This window comes from Colossoma macropomum, unplaced genomic scaffold (genome assembly GCF_904425465.1).
Source record: "Colossoma macropomum unplaced genomic scaffold, Colossoma_macropomum, whole genome shotgun sequence".
In the NCBI taxonomy this organism is placed as follows: domain Eukaryota; kingdom Metazoa; phylum Chordata; class Actinopteri; order Characiformes; family Serrasalmidae; genus Colossoma; species Colossoma macropomum.
Genome location: NW_023494793.1, coordinates 4,608,486 through 4,627,529, shown reverse-complemented (window position 1 = coordinate 4,627,529; position 19,044 = coordinate 4,608,486). Strand labels below are relative to the sequence as shown.

Genomic DNA, 19,044 nt, shown 5'->3' with positions numbered 1-19,044 from the left:
CCAAAGATGTGGCAGGTTTCACTCCATTGTTGCCTTCATTTCATTTTAGAGGGGGTCTGGTTAACGCTTGAGTGGGCTAGTAAGGAAGGATTATGTCCCAGAGACATCACTATATTGAAGCTGACACCCACCAGCTAGCCTAATTCATTGTAGCTACAAATTAGCATTGTAGCTTTCATTAGCATTGGCGGACTTTTTTGAGCAGTTGGGTTGGTGCAGCTACACCCCTGGTATGCTAATATTAGCGTACCACACAATTTTGTACTAAGAGTAAAGCGCTAAAATGATGCTGCTATGCTAAAGCACAACAACGTGTAACTCATTTTGAACTAGGATTGAATTTAAACAGGAAAAACTTCTGGGTTATTTTCTGGTTTTATGAACTGTGCTACTTATTCTATCTTGGAGACGGTAAAGATGCTCCTGTTGAGGAGAACTGCTTTATTTACCAACCTTACATGCTCATTCCAGCTTGCTACTTTGCTAGCTAGCTATCTAGTACACAACTTAGCATCCAGCATGTTTTTAATATATTCCAGCTCCTTTCAGCTTCACATTATGGGTTCCTGCCAACACTGTACTCAGAAATCAACCAGTTCTAAGTATGTATGTCCGATTTTTCTGTGCACTCTTTGGCACTGCTATGTGCTATACACTCAAAGACCAGTTAGGATTAGCGTTTAGCGAAAGCATAAGACTGTTAGGGCTCATTTTCAGTGATGAAAGAGCTGGATGTTCACAAGAAAAATGATCACAAGTTGTCATATCATATCTATCAACCCTCAAATCAGCGCAAACTTGAACAAAAAGCGAACCAGTCTGGCCCAGCAGTTCTCCACACCGCATAAACCTTTACGGCTTCTGTGAGTGCTGCTTACTTTAAAACTACTGTCGGTGTCAGAGGGTCACGTGGTAATGATAAGGCAATGGGCCGCGCAGCTTTGAAGTGCATATGGCTCTCATCCCACCGGACTTAGTGCCCTATACAGGCGGCTATTCTTCACCAACACCTGGCTTTTATGAACCTTCATATCTGGCCAATTAGGGTTTTACTGCATCATACATGATTTTACCTGGCCGCGCGCGGGTCGGTGGTTGCGTGGGAGACGTGATTGAGGGTTATTGAGGAAAACGAAGGACACTAAAACGCTGTAAGACGTGTTTAGATAATCTGATCTTTACAGGCGAAAGTGAAAATCCACTCAAGTCCCATCGCCTTGCTGAATTTATGGACATATTTAGTTCCCGCAGGGCCTCGCTTCAAAGCAAGCGCCACGGTAAACGTCAAGTTGACGGTCATGGAGGTTTATAATGCCTACCAGATGGGGAGAGAGAGAGAGAGAGAGAGAGAGAGAGAGAGAGAGAGAGAGAGAGGGAGAGAAGATGAGGCGAGAGAATGAAGAAGAAAGACAGAGGAGAAAGAGAGAGAGTAGATAGAGGGAGAGAGAGAAAGAGAGACAGTAGATAGAGAGAGAGAGAGAGAGAGCATGGGGAAAGAATGAAGAATAAAGAGACGGAAAGAAGAGGAAAAAGAGAGAGAAGGTAGAGAGAGAGAGAGAAGATGGGGGAGAGAATGAAGAAGAAAGAGACAGAAGGAAGGGGAAAAAGAGAGCGAAGATGGGGAGAGAGTGAGAAAGAAAAAGAAAGAGTGAGAGAAACAGAAAGAAGAGAGAAATAACCAGAGAAGGAAAGATAGATACAGAATGAGAGAGAGAAACAGAGAGAAATGAATGGAAAAAGAGAACGAAAGAAACAGAGAGGAGGAACAAATAGAAAAAGAAACAGAAGGAGAAAGGGCAAAAAAGAAAGAAACAAATTGAAAGAGAGAAACAGAAGGAGAGAGAGAGAGAGAAAAACAGACTGAGAGAAAGAGGGAAGCACAGATGAGAGACATACAGAGAAAGAGAAATGGAGAGAGGTTGAAAAAGAGAGGAAAGAGAAACAAATGGAGAAGAAAAGAGAAATGGAAAAGAGAATTGAGAGATTAGAAAAGAAAAAAGAAACAGAAAGAAAGAGAGAGAGAAAAAAAGAAATGGAAAGGAGACGAAGGAGGTGACACAGAGAAAGAGAGATAATAAGGAAGAGAGAGAGAGGGAGAAAGAGAGAAAGCAGACAGGGAGTACTTTCTGAACCTCGCTCGCCCGCTGCTGGTGCCCCTCTCATTCCTCTCCTAAGCAAATGGATTCAGGATTCATTAAGGAGGGCTTTGTAGACGGATCTGCTGGCATGGCTGAGCATCGCGCGCGTCAGTGTTGCTTAAGCACTGCTGTGATGAGAAGGTGAGCGCGGCTCAAACCTGAGCACATTCTTCAAAGAGGGATTAACACAGACCACAGATATTCAGCAAGTATTAAAGGAATACTCCAGCATTTTCAGCCTCATCTCCATCTGCTGCCTCTGTTTCACACCATCATTTACCACAGAAAATAACCCTGACACGCTTTCTTAGCCCTTTGTGTGGTGTTTAGGTCTGTGTGGCCCCTTTTCAATGTATACCAAAATAAAAAATCATGTGATTTCACCCTCAGATTCTTGGTCTTTGCTCATTTTCTGTGACGAACATATAAAATAACCCATTTTCAGTGCCTTCACTCTGTTCACCCCCCACGCATTTATATTACACATGTGGTGTTGGGCTGAACTCGCGGGGAGTAAAGGTGTGGAGGTGCTGTGTCCTTCACTCTGTTCTCCTCCTACATGGCCTGCTGTTAGTGTGTGTGTGTCTGTGTGTATATGTTTGTATATGTGTGTGTGTGAGAGGGTGGACAACATGGACAGGCTGCTGACTGGCTACAGCTGCTAAAGGAGGACCCTACACTGGCCCTTTCTGATATTTTAAACATCTGGTATTTTTACATAAATTGTTATGGCTGTATTGATTTAATGAAACAATAATGTGGTGGGTCCAGCAGACCACTGAGTAACAAACACATCAACACCACACAAGGGTTAAATAGAAAACCCACTGACTCGAAACTCAGTTATAATAGAAGTCAATGGGCCGTTTGCTGAATTCTGTGTAAAGATATTCAACAGTGCTGCTGTCTGAGCAAAACGTACTTTCATTTTTGTCATTTTTCAGTTTTTGACATATTTCAAAAATGCCTGTTACTCTTTACATTGTGTGTAAATTTCATGATGAATGAACCAAAAGAAATGGCCCAAAATGACTTCGAAAAAACTCTGGTTCCATTGACTTACATTAAAAGTAAAGTAGGTTTTTTCCTTCTCCTGTAAAGTTACCATTTTGAAGATACGAGGTTCCTTTTTTTTGTAAGTTTCCAAGTTTTATCTGATTTTATGACACTGGAACAACACAGTAGGAAAGACGTTCTGGCTACACTCTAAAAAAAGATGGTTCTTCAAGGGTTCTTTAGTAAAGAAAATGGTGCTATATAGAACCATGAACACTCAAAGAAACCTTGGCATGATTAAAGCATGGTTCTTCAGATTGATGGAGAATGTGTTGTACATGATTCTATATAGAACCTTTTTAAAAAAGGTTATACATAGCACCCAAAAGGGTTCTGCTATTGTAACAAGCCTGACATTGTGACAATAGAAGAACCCATTTTGGTGCTCTATAGAACCGTTTTAAAAATGGATATATATAGAACCATGAACACTCGAAGAATCCTTTGCATGATTAAAGGGTTCTCTGCCTTGTGATAGAGTTCTTCAGATTGATGGAGAATATACTATAGATGTATCTATACAGAACCTTCTTGAAAAGGGTTCTATATAACACCACAAAGGGTTCTTCTATTGTGACAAGCCTCACTTCGTGACAATAGAAGAACCCTTTTTGGTGCTATATATTACTATTTTCAAAATGGTTCTATATACCAGCCTGACATTGTGACAATAGAAAAACCCTTTTGGGGCTATATAGAACCCTTTTCAAAATGGTTCTATTTAGAGCCATGAACTCTCCAAGAACTGTTGACATGATTAAAGGGTTCTCTGCATCATGAAAGGGTTCTTCAGATTAGTGGAGAATGTACTGAACATGGTTCTCTGTAGAACCTTTTTGAAAAAGTTTGTATATAGCACCCAAAAGGGTTCCTGACATTGTGACAATAGAAGAATCCTTTTTTTTCACTTTTAAGTTTTGTACTTTTGCTTTTCCTGTGAAAACTCCACACATCTATGCTGGTAATGTATCACCACAAATTGTTCCCTTTGGAAAAATAGTCTCGTCTCTAAAAGAGCGGATCGTACAGATTTACAACTTGATTTACAAATGTGATCCACAAAAATATGTTTTGCATAAACTTACTGACAGAATTCAGCAACTGTGCATTGACTTTCATTATAAGTGAGTTATTGAGTCACATTGTTTTGTGTTCTTTTCTTATTACAAGTAAACATTGAAATGATTGTCTGTGTTATTTAAATGTACCATGCTAATCTAACCTTGATTAAGATGAAAGTCTCTGGATTATTTCTTTAACAATGCACTGCTTCAAGCCTTTTCCAGCGTGGCCTCGTGTCTGATCACTTTGACAGGGCTTTAGAGGTCCAGTCCAGAGGTCAGGCCTAGAAAGACAGAGCAGATAATCAGGGCGTTTGTTGTGAAGTGATGGCTGATGGAGAGTGGACAGATTTGAGGGTTGAAGTTGAAGATGAAAGAGTGGGTTTATGGTTTAAAACCAACCTGCTATGTCCACTCTGTACCGTTCCCAGGCTGCGCGGCAGGTTTACGGCATGACCTTCAAGGTCAAGCCGAGTCACACCTTCATAATTTTGGTTTCAGCTTTAGGAATCTTGGGTTGTTACTGTCATTTCTGCTGTATTAACTGAAGGCAGTTACATAATAACATATATATAAAAATGAATTACATATACATTTACATTTAAGTGCAGGTTCAAGTCTGCACTCAAACAAAAACATGGCAAAAAGACTGTAAAGTGATGTCCAGCATACTGAGAAAAAAAAACCATGAGAGAACTATAATCACTGAGTATGTAAAGGGGAAATCCACCAATTTTTCAAAAAAGTCAGTCTGAGTCATTCAGAGTGGTTTCGTGTGAAATGTTTGATTGTAGAGACTCATTTCTTTACAGTGGTGGTGATAGGAACCAGGGGTCGCCATGACTACAACACAAATATAGACATTTTATTTACTATCCAAACCCACCAGTGAACCTACACGAGTCTTCAGAGTTTTTATATTTAATACAGATGATGGCAAAATAGCGATAAATCTGAATAAATAAGTTTTCTTTGGGGACTATTTTGCCTCACAACACCCTACATATACCCCTCCGCTGTGAATACAAATTGCTTTAGGCCAAAACCTTCTGAAATCAGCCATAAAACAATGCGTCTGACATCAGGCAGTGTAATTCATAACTATTTCATGTAGTAACTTTCTGTGAGGGAGCTTTTAGAGGTGGACGTCTGATTCCTATCACCACCACTGTAAACAATTCTGGCTCGGCAAGTTTGTCTAAAATGAACCATTTCACACCAAACCACTCTGAATGACTTCACATCTCAACCACAGAACAGTTGGCAGGCCCTTCCTCCTAAACCTGGAGATTTCTTTAACCCTTTAAACTCTCAAGGTCTGTATTTAGGCCTATGCTTCACTTACTCACCCTCATAGCTATACTTACATAATCAATATACTTAACATAGTTTCATAGAACGTACTGAATGATTCATAGTAGTTACTGAATAGTAACTTTTGTATTTTAGCACTACCTAAAACAATTTTGTGTGTTTATGTATCAAAAACAGTCATATATTTTACATAACCAGTTATGTTATTGTGTCTTTAATAGTGATACATGTAAATAATGTGTGTCCTGATTGGCTGTCCTGTTTTGTGCCTCATTCAAAAGCAGTCCAGGCTGTGAGTGGGTGGAGCTAAACTGCTATAGCAGGTGGATATATAAGCGAATTGTTTTTGTGACATCACACAAACAGTGAATTCAAAACAGTTTTTATTGCCTAGTTTCCATATGTGGTTCTTATGGACCAGGGTGTGAATGGTATGTTTTGAAATTTTAACTTTGTCTACATGTTGCATCAAACTATAAAACAGTGGTCATTTTAAAAGGTTATAATCCTTCCTACTGTCTGTCTGTCAGCTCTTTGGGGATCTGGAGCCGGTGAGGATGACGTCAGAGGGTTCGGACTGTCGCTGTAAGTGTATGATGCGGCCGCTGAGCGCAGAGGCGTGTGCGAGGCTTCGGGAGGGGACGCTGCGAATTGACGACTTCTATGCCGTGGAAACGGTCAGCTCAGGTTCAGACTGCAAATGCTCCTGCACGGCCCCGCCCTCATCCCTCAACCCCTGCGAGAACGAGTGGAGGACGGAGAAACTGAAGAAACAAGCACCTGAACTGCTGAAGGTAGAAACATACAAGCACGATGTACGACACGCAACACTGTATTCAACATGTCAACATTATCAACACTTTATTAGAAGATGTATGCACACATTATACGCTCACTGGTCACTTTACACTGCAAAAATGGTATCTTGTCAAGTGAAATGATGTTAAATCTAGTCGATTCGTCTAATATTTCCCATTTTGAGATGGTTGTGCACTTATTATAAGATTATCTTGCTTCTTTCTATAATCCTTTTACTTGTTTTAGACCAATTAAGTAAAATTATCTCACTATACTGGCAGGTAATTTAAAAATGAAAAATATTTGCCAATATAGTGAGATAAAGTTCATTAATAAGTAACCTAAAACAAGTAAAAAATGTCTAGAAATAAGTTAAATAATCTTGAATTAAGCTTACAACAATTATAACAGGAGAAATATTAGATGTGTATAGAAACACAGACCTTATAGGTCCACTATATATGTGTGTAATTACAGATGGTGAGGCTGAGTGATGCAATGCTGCATGTACTGAATATTACATAATGTCAAGCAACATATTAAATGCTAGTTTTAGGCTGGAATACCCCTTCAAGTGCACACAAGTACACAAAAATGCACAGAATCAGGTAGCAGGAAATTCAGTTAAAAAAAAAATTCAGGTAGCAAGAAATTCAGTTAAAAAAATTCAGGTAGCAAGAAATTCAGTTTTAAAAAAATCAGGTATCAAGAAATTCAGTTAAAAAAATTCATGTAGCAAGAAATTCAGTTAAAAAAATTCATGTAGCAAGAAATTCAGTTTTAAAAAAATCAGGTAGCGGGAAATTCAGCTTAAAAAATCAGGTAGCAAGAAATTCAGTTTAAAAAAGTCAGGTAGCAAGAAGTTTGCCTTAAAAAATTTAGGTAGCAAGAAATTCAGGTTCAAAAAATTCAGGTAGCAAGAAATTCAGGTTGAGACATCTACTGAATATTACATAATGTCAAGCAACATATTAAATGCTAGTTTTAGGCTGGAATACCCCTTCAAGTTTACACTATTACACAAAAATGCACAGAAAAAAAGAATTTCATTATTCTCGGAGTGCAATAATGCAAGAAAAGTTGAACAGGTGGTAACAATCATTGCTGAAAAACACAACCCAGAAAGCCCTAATGCTACAGAGCACTCTATCACTGAATTGCTCTTTCCAATCAAATAACTTTATCAGCCTGTTCTTTCGGCCTGTAAATCTGCATTAGAGACCCCAGCTATGCTCTCTACGGAGTCTTTTTTATGCCTTTTGGATTTCACAGCTTCGTCTAATGGATAAAGTCCACACTTCCTCTAGAGAGTTCAATAGACTTTAAACATGATATCTAAAGCCTGTGAATCAGAGTTTATAGGTTATAGATTATCTAATGCACACAAATACCTCACATAAAAGCACTATACAATCCATTTATCCCCGGCTACACCCAGAAACATTACCAATGAGTTATGTTCAGTACTCATCCAGCCACTCGTGTGACTAACAGTGCACGCCACCATAAAGAGGAAACATATGTAAGGATATTTGCCTTATATAAGCGTTTTATATGTTAAAGGATAGCATGCAGAGACCCAACAGGTTTGAGTTACACACATTTGCCTTAAGTTTCCTTTGTTGTGTCTCACTGGGTCTCCAGATAAAATCAGGATGTTCTTAAAGAGGATTTCAAAAGAGCAGCTGCGTTTATGAAAGGATGTTTGACTGTTGATAATAGGGTCACTGTCCAGTCACAAGCCATACATTAAGTGTGTGTACATGTGTGTATGTGTGTAGCTTCAGTCTATGGTGGACCTGCTGGAGGGGACGTTGTACAGTATGGATCTGATGAAGGTCCACGCGTACATGAATAAAGTCGTGGCTCAGATGAACACACTGGAGGAGGTAAGGAACGGAAGAACTAGAAGCATTTCTGGTAGCACTTTATTTTGAAGGATTCTTATATAACTTTTCATAACATTCCATTTGTTTAACTTCTTCGCTCTTCTTACACACTTTAGTGGAATTTATAACGTCCTGTAAGTGTTTTTCTCGCAAATCCTTCTCTCAAACTGTAGTGGGATTAGTTTATATCCCAAAAAAGTAATCTGACTACTTATTACTTTTGTGTTACTCTGTGAAACCCACAAAAATCTGGAACCAGCTACCAACCGGAAAATACAAGGGGAAACCAAACAGTGCTTTTCAGTACTTTATTTAGAAAGAAACAGCCAATCACAGTTAACATCCTTCAAAAGTTGCTGTCACTATTACTGCCTTTGAACAAGACACAGCCAGTTGTGTTTGATTCAAATTATAAACAGCTTTACATTCATAAGCTTTATGAATGTAAAGCTTACACAGCTGTTTCTGAATGTAATAGAGTCTGGTTCTCTTCGTCAACATGGAGATCACTTTCACATTAGCGTGAGTAGAATGGATTTAAATCAGTGTCACTAGAACCTAAACCTGAATTCACGATGCTTGAAAAAAATATGTGTAGTTTTATGTTCTTGAACATTTTCACTGCGAATTTTAGATATTTTTAAAATTTAGGTTAAAAAAATTTAGGTCGTAACAAGTTCAGGTTGAAAAATTCAGGTAGTAAGAAATGCAGTTTAAAAATCAGGTAGCAAGAAAATCAGGTTCAAAAATTCAGCTAGCAAGAAATTCAGTTTAAAAAAATTCAAGTGGTAAGAAATTTAGTTAAAGAAAATTGAGGTAGCAAGAAATTCAGGTTCAGTAAATTCAAGTAGTAAGAAATTCAGTTTCAAAAAATTCAGGTGGCCAGAAATTCAGTTTCAAAAAAATTCCGTAGAAAGAAATTCAGGATAAAAAAATTCAAGTAGCAAGAAATTCAGTTTAAAAAAATTCAGGTAGTAAGACATTTAGTTTAAAAAAAATTCAGGTAGTAAGAAATTCAGGTTCCAAAATTCAAGTAGTAAGAAATTCAGTTTCAAAAAATTCAGGTAGCAAAAAATTCAGGTTTAAAAAAAAATCACGTAGCAAGAAATTGAGGTTAAAAAAATGTAGGTAGCAAGAAATTCAGGTTCCAAAATTTAGGTAGTAAGAAATTCAGGTTCAACAAATTCCAACTGTACAAAATGCAGCACCTTATATTGGCGTGGTGGTAAAAATTCAGGTTGAATTTTTATGACTTGATTTCAGGTTCAGGTTCTAGTGACCCTGATTTAACTCCATAGATTAGATGCTTAATCAGATTGTTTGCAGCTCACACTGTGCTGCTCATATTCACAATCAAATTTGCGCAGTCAGCTGACACATGTAAATGTACATTTTAAGTAAAGGTTGACTGATTGACTGACAGAGAAATCTATAAAAGAGAACATGTACATTTTAAATGCATTGCACATCATATTCATAGTGATATATTAGTAACACAAGTAAGGTAATTCTTATAAAGTCAGTAACTGTAATGTGATTACAAGAATTTAAACTGTGTGTTTTTCTACGTTATTACAGGAAGGGTAATAACTTTACTGTATCTCATTAATTTGTACCTTTGGTGTGTATTTTTGTGTGGCTGACATGGCTGGGGAAACATTTACTATGTGTAGTAACCCCTCAACCTTCTGTCTGAACTTCTTTTAGGGATTTAAATACCTAGTTGGGGGGGTCAGACACCCGCCAAATCGTTTTGTAATATGCACCCTGAATTTGAGTGTTTTGCTCATTTTTCTGCAGACGATAAAGACGAACCTGAGCAGAGAGAATGACTTTGTTCGAGACAGCGTAATGAATCTGTCCAATCAGCTGAAGAAGTATGAGAACTACTCTGACATCATGGTCAGCATTAAGAAAGAAATATCCAGTCTGGGACTGCAGCTCCTGCAGAAAGACGCTGCTGCAGAAAACAAAGTCCCAGGTAACACTCACACACAGTAATTCAACTGTGCCCATTATATTATCATATATTATAAATATATAAAGCACTGCTAGCAGAACAAAACCTCTTATCTCCAAAATGATAATGTTACAGGAGAAGGAAAAAACGTTTACTTTTAATGTAATTTACTTTTAAAGTAAGTCAATGGAACCAGACTTTTTTCCCCAAGTAATTTTGGGCCACTTCTTGTGGTCCGTTCATCATGAAATTTACGTGCTGTATATAGGAGAATGGGCATTTTCAAATGATGTCAGAACCTGAAAAAATGACAATACAAGATGTAGTTCTGATATATATATATATATATATATATATATATATATATATATATATACACACACACACCAGTCACCATTAAGTTAAATGCTTCAGGGATTAATTTAAAGCTATAACTTTCCAAAATAAGCACTGAAACTTAAACTTAGGGTCTAAAATTGAATTTACAATTACAGATTTTCATAAGGCCAAAATTCATGCAGATGTATCATGCGAGTGATTTGATCCAATAAAGACTCTTTAGGAAATTATTTCTCCACAAATTAATTTGAATATTTTGGTTGGATGTGGTATGAATTCAATAATTATATAATATTAATTGTCATTTTTGCCACAGAGGAATTCTCAGGCTAATTTTAAGCATAATCATCCAAAAAAAAACTTATGTATAGTTTTATAATGTAAATCCAGTTATTTTTCCATTTAGTGTATTTTTAAAAAGTCATGCCAAATAAATAGGGATGCACAGTGATATTAGTATTAGCAGATAATTGCTTGAAGGATTATATCTGAATAGGGCAGATGTTTTGTTTTGACTGATATTTCAGACCATTATTTGATGATGTATTTATTGTGCTCTGGAAGAACAGAATGTTTAGGTGATGCTGGGCTGCTGCACTAAAATATCTGCATTTTAGTTAGCTGTGGGAGAAATGAATGTTCTCTAATATGCTACTTCAGGTAGATGTAGTCCCAGTTTCCACATTTTATAAATATGCACATGAAAAATATCAGATATCAGCATTTGCCTACAATTCCCATATCAGTGCAGACCTACAAATAATGGAATCATGGTGACATGTGAGATTTCATGATGCGCTGAATCCTTTCCCAAAGACTCGGAACTCAATCCAATTGTTGTGAGAAACTGTCCTAATGCAGCTTTCATTATTGCGCTGTTTTGAACTGTAGGTCACAGAAAAGAAGCCCAAGGAGGCGGTGAAACCCCCCAATAAAAAAACCCCAGTGGCCAAAGCTCCGCCCAAACAAGCCAAAGAGAAACCAGTTAAACCCAAGAAGGAGCCGCCAGCTAAAGCGGTCAAACCTGCAAAGCCTGACCCCACTGCCAAGGCCAAGACTTTGGGTCACCAGCCAGGGGTCATCAGAGGAATCACCTACTACAAAGCGGCCAGGACGGACGACGCTGACGGAGACAATACAGGGAGAGGAGAGAGAGGTGTGTTGAAAAAAAAAAAAACTTTTACATTTTTATTGTTTTGCTGTTACATTTGCTGTTTATTTGCATAATTATGTAATTTAAACAGGTTAGAAAAATCATATTACTGCAAATTGACACTAATAACTCCAGACTTCTATGGGTTAATTAAATCAACCTGTAATTAGACCACGGTTTCATGACTGTTGTTTGAAGAGCAGATGCCAAGTCTTTGACTGTTCTAGAACATTACCTAAGTAAACCTCTTCATTACTTCTTCTGTTTTGATAGAGAATATTCTGTAATACGGAGGCTTCGGGGCTGTTTGGACTTTGGCAAGACCGTGCAGAATAGCTCCACGGTGCCATTCGCACTATATTCAGAATTTCACTCCAAAGCCAGCAGATTGCGATCCCCACTGTATCGCGCAGTAAAGAGAAATTGGAGGTGTGGGAGCAGAAAGTGGAGAGAAAACTTTTAATACTGTAATTTTACAAGTCCTCATTACACTCGAACCAGCTGTAAACAGCCCGAATCTGCAAAATACTGTCCATAAAGAGTCTCTTTCCTCCTGTAATTCCTTTTTGGTACGAGTTGTTAATAGTAATTGTGAGAGCTTGGAGGCAGCAGAGGGGATTCCCCTGACTTTCTGCTCCAAATGAAAATGTATTCATGCTGTCACTTTGCAAGAAACTCCAAACATCTCTTGATAGTCATGAAGTTGCTCTTTATTGAAGTCTCAAAAATTACGGTTTCAGTATAAAAGCTGTTTGTGCCTCATACCACATGCCATTCCCGTTCTCTGGCTCTCAAGAGGACCACAGCTGGACCATTTAAATGTAAATGGTAAATAAGGCTTTCAAAATGCTAATTAAAAGCATACATATTAAAAAGTGTCTGCAATAATTTATTCAATGAATTAGTATTTGTTTCATAACTTTTAAAACAGTTTCATTTAATTTTTGAACAGGATCATTACTTTTACCACCCAGAAAATGTCATGTGGCGCAACCACGCGTTAAATATGACACTGTAAAGTTATTTATCACTACTAAAAATGTGTGGAAATGAATCTTTGTACTTGGACACACATGTAAACATTTGTTCTCTACAGATTTTAAAAAAATTACATTTATTACTGTAAAAATATCACATTTTCGTGGCTTCGTGGCTTTGCCTCAGACAGTCTTAGCCGGTTGCGCTGTAATTGGATTCCTTCGCAGCACCACTTGACTGCTCATGCAGTAATACCTGCTGTATTTGCGTCTGGCCCTCGCGCCTGTCCTCATGTGCTCGTGGCTAATGTTCCAGACAGCCTCACAGCACAGGAAGAGAGGGCTCAGATTAGGGTCTCCCCCTGACATTGTCTCATGAAGACGTGTTTTGCATGGCCCGACATGAATCGGGCTCCCTCCGAGAATGCTGAATCCAAACATTGCAGTCAGAGACTCGGTTACAATGCAGGAAGTTACTACGAGAGCGACGTCTCATTAATAATAAATGTGTCTTTTGATGTGAGGCTGTGGAATCTTGGACGCTCGGGGTGAAACACTGAACTTTGAGTTGTAATCTCCCTCCCTGTCTTTCTCCCTTCGCTTCCCTGTCTCCTGACATTTGAAGAAAGCTCGGCCAAAACCCACACCGTCCACCAAATCGAGGACAGAGGGGGTTCCGAACTTGTCCTGGAAGCCATCGAGGGCACCACGACCCCGGTGCCAATGACAACAACCACCACCACAGCTGTTGCTAGGAGAACAACAACCACAACAACAGCTGCCTCCCAAAAAACAACGAGAGCTGAGGAACTTTTCACCACGAGCTCCACCGAGGCCACTCCAGCGGCCATCACAGTCGCACCGGGACTGAAAAGCCAGGACAACGGTGGAAAGGTCAATGCTAACAAAGCAGGTACTTTTGATAAATCCTCTTTATATGCTTTGAGCCTCTTTTTTTGCCTGTGAAAGTGTTGGTCTTGTCATCAGGGACCCTGAGAAGGTCTACAGTTTTGCTATATCCCAGCCTCAAGCTTACACCAATAAACCCTTAAAATGCCAGGATCCTCCAGCAGGTCCAAACCTTTATTACTCTTCTATAACTCATTATAGTTTGCATTGTAATTCATGTATGAATTATTAATAATATGCCTTTAGCTGCAAATGTGACCCCATGTGCTGAAAAAAACAGTCCAGCATTCCATGCTAGTCTACGCTAGTTTATGCTGGTTAATGGTGGTCCAGTGCTGGATTAGCTGGTCAGCCAGCATGGTCATAGTTGGTGACCAGCATACCAATGCAATGCTAGTCCAGGCTGGTTGTTATAGCCGGGTGCGAAGCTAGTCTGGAAGACTGGCAAAGGAAAAAAATCTCCTTGTTGGTGCAGTTAGGAAGCTAACTGGCTAACCATAAACAGTAAGCAGTAGCTATTACAAATTAGCAATCTGGCTAAGTCACCCACCATAAACAGTAACACAAAAACACGTAAGTATATCAGATAACTATGTACTCACCGCAGCAAGGTTTTGCACACTGATATGTAGGAAAGAAATCTAGGTAACTGCAGTGGAGTGACTTGTGTGCAGCTGTAGTTAGCCAAGGAGCTAACATAGCAGCTTTCAAGCTGGCTGACTCACCTAGAATTAACAATGAAACACAAAAGTGAGGATTATTTTAATCATATAAGTATAAACTTACCACAGCATGGTACAACACACTGACCTGTGGCAAAAAAATGTAGATAACTGCAGTAGAGTGACTTGTGCGGCTGCAGTTAGCCAGAGCTAACATAGCAAGCTAGCTAACTCACCTATAAAGAGTAAAAACACAAAAGTGAACATAATTATATCAGGTAAGTATAAACAATCGTGTCTTCAGGATTCATCGCAGCCAATTTATCAATTGTTCATCATGGAAAATTCCACTGAAATTAATGTAATTTAACTTAAAAAATATGCTGGTAAACGCAAATGTGACTGGGTTTTTAGGATGTAATAAGCCTTGGGATTTTACAAGATTAAGATCACTGAATGCCTGGGACAGTTTGGAGCTGGAACATTCATAGTTTGAATCCTAATCAAGTGCACTCGCAACAAAAAGATTTTTTTTTCTTATTTGGAAAACATCTCTGTCTGTATTCTGATCTCATTTTACAGGTAAATCCCTGGAGTGTGAGGGCACCATCGCTTCAGTGGAGATGCCGCAGAAGCACCACAGCTATGGCCGTAACGAAGGGGCCTGGATGAAGGACCCTCTCGCCAAGGACAACAAAATCTACGTCACCAACTACTACTATGGCAACAACCTGGTGGAGTTCCGCAACCTGGAGAATTTCAAGCAAGGTGGGGGAACCAACCCAACTGTGACGAATGTAATCTAATGTAAATCTAATGTGCACTGCCCCGTCAAAAGTTTGGGGACACCTAGCTTTTCAAATTTTGTTTTCAGCAAATGGCTTGTCGAAGTCAGTTTGATGAACATGTGGCTACATACAGTACTGTGCAAAAGTTTTAGGCCTCCGAGAAAATTCTTTGTTTAAAGCAGTTTAACTGGTACAAATATCTGGAACCAAACCCATTTTCTTCAAACCAGCTCACAATGTTTTAGCTGCTTTTTAAAATGTTACTTTTTTACTTTTTTAGCTGTATTTGTTCTGATGATTTACACAGTTTTTACTGTCAACAACTGTTTGCTTGAGTGCGTGTACTCTTGCACAGTACTGTGTTTTATGAGGATTCCTTTATTTCAATTGTATACAAAAAATAACAATAGGTACTAACAAAAACAAGGTCACACACCTTCCAGTCCCCATAAAAAACTGAATTATTATCAATAGGGAGGTTCATTAATGGTATCTAGTATCAGTGGTGCAAGATAGCACAAACCGTACTCCTCATTCTGAAGGTCGAATAAGGACATTGACTTAACATAGAAGAGGGTGCCATCTTCTATGATACATAGGGCGTGATGTACTACGCCTTAAAAAGTACAACTACACCTGCACGTGATGTACTACGCCTTGTGAAGGTACAACAGTGGTTTTAAGGTCCAACTGTGAACCTTAAATAAGCTTTTCCAGGTGAAAAGTTCGTATTTGTGCCTTTTCATAACCGAATGTTTTAAAACAGAACAGTAAAATAAAAGCCTGGAGACGAGACGGGGTGTGTGGAGTCAGTACAGCTTAGAACATATCATTTCATTCAATCCTTTTTTATCTGAGAGCGCAGATGATTACAAATTCTGCTCAATTTGGTAATAAGTTTGAACAAAAATCGTGCCGGTCAGTTTTGCATCGACTTTCCACCACCTTTTAAAACCACAACCAAAATTGTGTTGGGGTCTCAGTAGACGTGTTGTTGAGAGACTTCCTTTAACAATGGCAGGAGACACAGTGGTCAGATAGAGGCGCAAGCCTCGAGTATGAGCTGACAGAATGTTTACCATTAGAATAACACTGTTTACAATCTCGGGACATACAAATTTGTCAAAATATGCCACGATGCAGCCACTGTAGTCCGTGTTGTTGTTCCACAAACCCAGAGTGAAATATCACCTCTGTAGAATGTGTTTATTAACACTGCTATCTCTTCATCACTGAACTTTCCATTTCTGTTTTGACTCAAGGATGTTGAAGGCTCTATTTCACTGCCCTCCTAAACTCTGCACTTCTTAAGTGTGCAGTTAATTAGCTGCAGTCTTAGTGAATCGAAAAGGTTCAATTCGAGCGCATGTTTTGGTGGCATCAAGGCACATTTTATGCTGCACCTGCGCTTGTAGGTACATCTGGCCCTGAGTTGTGGAGAGTCTTAGTGTAAACTATTTTTTCTAGAGAAAGAAAAGAGAGAAGATATTTTAGCCGCAGGGCATTTCCAATGAAAACAGGATTCTTCTGTGGACTATTAAAGAGCCAAATGCTAAGATGTCTGCTTTCTTTTTTTTGGAAAATCCGGGATTCCTGAAGGGATATTCTTTCTTACTTAACTGAGAAGTTAACATCAGTGTGTTTACATGCACTTAATAATCCGATAACTGCAGAAAATCAGCTTTTGTCAGTAATTCGATCAGCACGTTTATGTGCGCGTGAGTAATCAGATAATGGGGAAACTCCAGGTCTACATGAGTCAGACAGTAATCGGATTTCTGGTTTGCACCAGCCATAAACTCACAGAAGAAGACGTGATGTACACGTAATGTAAAACTCAAACTTCAAGAAAAAGAACATTTTATTTGAAACTATGAACGTACATCATCTGGAAGATGAAGAATATTTAAATCCTTCATTTGTATTTGGTTTCAGTGTTGCTCCAAAAGTGTTTTGCTGTGTCTCGCAGCAACGCTGCTCGCTTATTTCCGGTACCGCCGTCTGTTTTCGCACATGCGCAGACTGAGAAATCTGAAAGAAATCAGAGTAAGAGCTCACATGCACTGAGAAATCTGATTACTGAGCTAAAATCCAGTCTCTTTATCAGATTTCTTAATCAGCTTTCTAGACCTTACTCTGATCTAAGAAATGACCATTTGAACAATCAGATAACTGCAGAAATCTGATTATGATTAGATTATTGAGTCCATGTAAATGCACTCAGTGAATCAAGTTTCAAAAGAAGGCAAAGTGTCCCAAAATGTTTGATGGACAGTGTAGTACGAGTGCAAGTTCTATACTGACTTTCTGTATCTAATCTAGGTCGCTGGACCAACCTCTACAAGCTCCCCTACAACTGGATAGGAACCGGTCACGTGGTCTACAACGGCGCGTTCTACTACAACCGAGCCTTCACCAAAAACATCATCAAATACGACCTTCGGATGCGCTACGTAGCAGCCTGGACCCTCTTGCACGACGTGGTCTACGAGGACACCACTCCGTGGAAATGGCGAGGCCATTCCGACATCGACTTCGCTGTGGACGAGAGCGGCCTGTGGGTCATCTATCCGGCGCTGGACTACGACTACTCACAGAACGAGGTGATTGTCATCAGCAAGCTGGACCCGGGAGATCTGTCCATGAAGAAGGAGACCACGTGGAGGACGGGCCTGAAGCGCAACTCGTACGGAAACTGCTTCATCGTGTGCGGGGTTCTTTACGCCGTTAACAACTACAATCAGAAAGAGGGCGAGATTTCGTACGCTTACGACACGCACACCAACACCGACGCCACACCCAGACTGCCGTTCACGAATGAGTACGCCTTCGTCACCCAGGTGGACTACAACCCTAAAGACAAGGTGCTCTATGCTTGGGACAATGGCCACCAGGTCACCTATAACATCCACTTCGTGGACCAGTGAGGTCGTCTAGATGCAACTGAGGCCACTGATTCCATCCAGTCACTTTCTTTCAGGACAGGACATGAAATCTGACTTTTTTAAGAGGGAAATGTACAACGAAAGACACTTTTGACCTTAAAAGGAGATTCAAACCACGTTGTGATGTTTGTGTGGTGCTTGTCTTTTAACTGTAACTTTTGCCTAAATTCGAAAAATTCAAGGGCTGCATAGCTGATGAGGATGAGCTCAGCTTCAGGTTAACACTTTAATACGGTTTATATTGGAAATCATGCATTTTTGTGATAATCGAGTCTTAAAAATGACCAAAGAGGAAGAGTAACATCTTGTTATAAGGTTTAAAATGTAAAATCCAGTAGACGTCTTTATTACGAATGACAATATTATGCACCTTTATGAACTCTTTAACATTTTATTCCCTTTTTATTAAGCAAAAAATGTTGTGAATGTTATTTTTTCACAAACTCACTCAACACCAATACCATATAAAACGTTTGTGGTGCTTATATTAAATGGGGTGTAATGATCTATGTAAATTCCTCATTTATACTTAGCTATTCATTTTGTAAAATATTAATTTTGCATTGTAAATATTTTTCAGAACCTGTTACTGAGTTATTTGTTACATCACTAAGGATAAAACTTTGTGTGCTTGATGTGGTTTAAAGCATTACTTAAACTCCTGGATGAGTTTTATTAGATCTGCCGTTTTGCGTATGAGGAAAATGTTCCACATTTTCTGCACAACAGCTGAAATAAACGGTCACTCCATTACCACACGTTGCTTTGAGTATCTGGTATGTGAAAATAGTGCCTTTGTAATTTGGTGAAAAATATTACTGCACAGTATCATTGTTGTCAGTATTTAATTCGATTTTATGTATTGGAGTTTGGACCATGCCTTTAACGTATGTTTGCAGAAGGAGAAGAGATTGTGTGACTGTAGGAGGGGAGAGAACTCTAGGATCTTGGCTGGAGATCTGGGTGGCTTCTGCTTAAAGCCAGAAGGCCGGACCCCCCGAGATCGATAGAGGTAGGACTAAGAGATAGAGCTGAGGAACTGGGAGGAGGAAGTT

General features: G+C 39.1%; 1 protein-coding gene across 1 annotated transcript in view; it reads left to right on the top strand.

Moving 5' to 3' along the window:
- The window catches only part of olfml2a (olfactomedin-like 2A), a 35,912-nt gene extending 17,161 nt beyond the window's left edge, over positions 1-18,751 (top strand). Inside the window, exons 2-8 of the mRNA XM_036578247.1 lie at positions 6,100-6,363; positions 8,149-8,256; positions 10,057-10,234; positions 11,445-11,711; positions 13,311-13,598; positions 14,839-15,024; positions 17,367-18,751. Of these exons, the coding sequence (XP_036434140.1) occupies positions 6,100-6,363; positions 8,149-8,256; positions 10,057-10,234; positions 11,445-11,711; positions 13,311-13,598; positions 14,839-15,024; positions 17,367-17,971 (1,896 nt within the window). The 3' untranslated portion in view covers positions 17,972-18,751. The remainder of the gene's footprint in view (positions 1-6,099; positions 6,364-8,148; positions 8,257-10,056; positions 10,235-11,444; positions 11,712-13,310; positions 13,599-14,838; positions 15,025-17,366) is intronic.
- The last annotated feature ends 293 nt before the right edge of the window (positions 18,752-19,044 follow it).